The sequence below is a fragment of the Ursus americanus genome, chromosome 5 (assembly GCF_024610735.1).
Source record: "Ursus americanus isolate L20-20 chromosome 5, mUrsAme1.1.p, whole genome shotgun sequence".
NCBI lineage: Eukaryota > Metazoa > Chordata > Mammalia > Carnivora > Ursidae > Ursus > Ursus americanus.
In genome coordinates, this window is record NC_142131.1 from 46,474,691 (window position 1) to 46,478,764 (window position 4,074).

General features: G+C 42.9%; 1 protein-coding gene across 1 annotated transcript; it reads right to left on the minus strand.

Moving 5' to 3' along the window:
* Positions 1–439: 439 nt before the first annotated feature.
* SPINK14 (serine peptidase inhibitor Kazal type 14 (putative)) lies at positions 440–3,843 on the minus strand. The gene is made up of 4 exons (XM_045795063.2): positions 3,774–3,843; positions 2,713–2,756; positions 1,442–1,578; positions 440–485 (listed from the first exon to the last, which is right to left on the minus strand). The coding sequence occupies exons 1-4, from the start codon at positions 3,841–3,843 to the stop codon at positions 440–442; spliced, it is 297 nt and encodes a 98-aa protein (XP_045651019.2).
* Positions 3,844–4,074: the final 231 nt, after the last annotated feature.

Consider the following 4,074-nt stretch of genomic DNA (forward strand, 5'->3'; position numbering starts at 1 on the left):
AGGAATGGCCAGGAAGAGCACAATGCTCCATAGTCCCCAGGAACTGGTTTTTAAGAAATGCCTTAGGAATATAGAAGAGATTTCTGTTGTGTTCCTTGGAAGACAACTTGGAGCATTTATATTACAGATTACTTCACTGTTCACAGTTATCAGGAAGCTGATGAATCCCAATGTTTGTCCTCGACCTTTGGCTCAAATGTTCATTTTGCTCTATTTCTGAGGACTGAGACACAGATCTGAGGACCAAGTTAAATCAGGCTTTCAGAAAAGTTTATTTATTAAGGAGGGAAGAGGTCTAAGGAGCCTTCAGTTATCTGATACAAGCTCAGCAGGGGCAGGTCTCTGCCTCCATCACGTGGGAGGAGGGACGAATTCTAAGAGAAGGATTGTCATGATGAAGAGAAAAAAGATATCCTCTTGGGCATCCAAGTGCACTCAGCTAGCACTTTCCATCATTTTGAAACCTAATTTTCCCCTGAGATTTCCTAAAGGAAAAAAGCAGAATCAACATTTCATGAATAAAATGTCAGAACTACAAAAACTCTTTAAAATTATTTTATCTATCATCCTTATTTTATATTCAAGGAAACTAAGAGCCAAATCACGAAGGGAAGTGACTACATACAAGAGTCAGGTTATTGGCTTTCCTACCCAGGTATCCTTCCATGATTCTAATATACCATGGACGATATTATGACCTGTGCTACAATCTCTTTGAAAATAAGTTATTCAGTCTGGCCTGAGCTTGTGATCTAGAAGATACATCAGTCCTCATCTTATTCTCTTAACACTCTCATGCTTTGGCCCAATTACACATTCCTGTCATTGTTCCTTGTACAAAACTACAAAATGATTGTTGGGTTGAGGGCTCCAGTCTGATGCCATGAGGAGAATTTTAAGCCCTGTGAACTATACTGGCTTACACAGAGATCAAGTTGAAACCATGGTTTTGGGAGACCTCAGCGTCTAATCACTGATAATCATGTCCCATACATCCAAAAACCTAAAAACACTGATTCTTAGCAAAAGGACACAAACTTTGCAGTACCTCATCCTAGCTCAGAGTTTCAGACACGTAAGAGATTGAAGATATCTGAGAGAAGGCAAAACTGCAATTTGTCTTCCAATAAAAGAATTTCAGGGCTGAATGGAGTAACTGAAGCTTGACTTGGCCTATGGGAACTGACATCACCTGGCGTATGGGAGTGTGAGGGCTCAGCCAGAAGGGCCTGAAACACCACAGAGTACATGGAGTCTGTGTTCCACCCCAGAGGGCTTTCTATTACCACACGCTCTTCTGACTGGGGACTGATTAGTATCTGGGCAAACTGGAGCAAATTCCTGGCTTCAAGGCTGATGCACTTGGTAGAAGAGGTACATAGTCATTTCTGTAGGCTAAGTTGTCTTTGTTCTCTCCTCCCCCCACCCCAAGAGTACTCACAGGCTCTCAATACACAAGATGCAGGGGTTTTCATAGGTTACAAAATTAGTGCCACAGATGGGTTGATATAAATCAGGGCAGGGGTTCACGGTTCCAGTGAACCAACTCAAGTCTACTTTCTTATATGGACATTTCACCTGAAATTCAGTTGAAAAGAATGATATGATTACAATCTCTCCCACAGACAGGTAGGTCACGTCTGGACTTGATTAGGAAAATCTAAACACAGTCAGGATCCCATGACAGTCACACAAAGTGCTTACAGCTGCCCCTCCACAAAGCAGTGGAGGCAGAACCTATGTTCACCCCATCTGACAACTACGATGCCCTCCTTGTGAGGAGTTCCTGCCAGTCACAGGGCACAGAGGCCTGCTACCCTCTGGTGGGAAAGAGAAGAGTGGATAAACAGGATGTACTTGGGAAATTTAGTTTCCTCAATCTCCTTTATTCCCAGAGTATCAGACATGGGAATAGTCTTAGAGATTTTGTGTGCCAACCGGGCAAAAAAAACCCTTGAAAGCCCATAATTGGAGAAGATGCTTCACTGAAACCCATACGCTTTGATTTAAAATATGATTTAAAAATTTTATCCACTCTCAAAATCCCGAAGTCAACCCTTTTCTTGAAGTTGTGAAATGTGAAAGCGTTTAGCATAATGCCCTGCCTTTGTAGGGAACATGAAAAACAAAAGGGATGTGTCTCATCAGGGAGGAGAATCCATGTCCACTCACAGTGCTGCAGTCAGTGGCGACTGGAAGCAGTGACACGGGGTTGCTGGGACTTGAGAAGGTGGTCTCAGGGGCTCTATGAGAGCCATAGACACATTGATAACGTGCCTCTGATACAAGGTAGGAGAGAGTTTTGGCTGAGTATTTAGAGAAAGAGGGATCATATCCAAGCGTAGACACTCTTCTTCCTCTTTCCTTATCCAACATCAGCACCATGGCCAGGCCCCATCGTCTCCTCCTGTATGTGTGTCACCCAGAGAACCCCTCCACTTCCTCTAGTCCCCTGGCAATTGTCAGTGTTCATAAACATCTCCTAGGCTCTGGAGAGGGTTCTCTGGTTGTCAGAGGACCAAATCTTGGCTTGGTTCCCGGTTTAGATCACTCTACTCGGGGCTCTTGTACCAGCAGCGTACCTGCCACGTTTCTGTGGGTGGACCCTTAAGAATGCCACAGAGGGCATTCCTGAAGTAAGGTTATAACATAGCAAGTTCAAAGAAAACTCAGATTAGAATGTCAGTCCGGAGAAACAGAGTGGAAGATTACCTTAACAGTTCCATGTGGTGGCCACCACTCTCGACGGCCTGAAACTAAGACATACATGAGAATAGTTGCAGAACATTATATCTGGTAAATCCTAGCTTAATATGTTGATGGAACTAAAAAATTCTAATTTGTTACTGAGGAAGCTTGCAATATGAACACATTTTTATTTATACGTGCATTCATTTTTTTCCCTCAAAAATGTGGAATAATTCTTCTACTCCTGATAGATAATTAGCAAGCAGCCACTGCTCTCATAAATGTTGTCAGTCCAGCATACCAAATAAATTTTTGATTAATAGGAGTTAGCCTGGGCTTGAGATGATTCAGAACTGGCAGCCAATACATAAAAGACATGAAGAAATGTAGAGAGACCGTTAGCCCAATCCCCATATTTTACAGAGAGGGGAAGGACACTTGTTAATGTCCAGGAAGTCATGATAGACAGGTGAAAATTAAAGCTCTTCAGTCCTTGAGCCTAAGTCTCTTTAAAACTCCCTACAGAGCTCTTCTCTAAAAGAGGACAAAAAAGGTAACACCCACTCAAATTCATGGCAAAGCAATTTCAAAAGTTTTACGTCTTTGAGACGTGCTGTGCTGTGAGCATGTTGCCCACCACTGTAACATCATACCTCACTGAGTCCCCATGAGTTAGGTTTCATAATCTGCATTAATAGATGGGAAAACAAAGGCCCTTGTACATTGGCTGGGAGCCTTTTCTTGGGACCACACTCCATTGCCTTTCTCTCTATAGTAAAGTGATACCCTTACATAAATAAATTGAAAATAATTCCGAAGCATTCTTTCAGATTACAATGTCAGAGCTCACAAATCAACCCTACATAACAGCCAGAACCAGTCAAATCACTCACCAGAGGGGCGCTTGGGTGGCTCAGTCAGTTAAGCATCTGCCTTCAGCTGAAGTTGTGATCCCAGGGTTCTGGGATCGAGCCCCGAGTCTGGCTCCCTGTTCATCAGAGAGTCTGCTTCTCCCTCTGCACCTCCCCCTGGCTGTGCTTTCTTGCTCTCTCAAATAAATAAAATCTTAAAAAAAAATTACTCACCAGCAGATACTGCCCAGTGTATCAAGATGAACAACAAAAGTGAGCAGAATACTAGAAGATATTTGGCCATGTTTCCTCCTGGCGTGTGTGTCCTTAGAATGATGCTCTGAGATATTGCCTCAGGATGTTCCCCTCCAGTACAATCACTAGAGCAAGGTAATCAAGACAGTAAGACCATCTTTGGAGTGAATAGCCATCCTTAGCTTTCCCACTGTAACCACTGTATACCACATCTGGAAAGCCTATTATTTCATCCTTCCCCAAGAACAAAAGTTCAGAAAAACCTAAACTTGGTTCATCA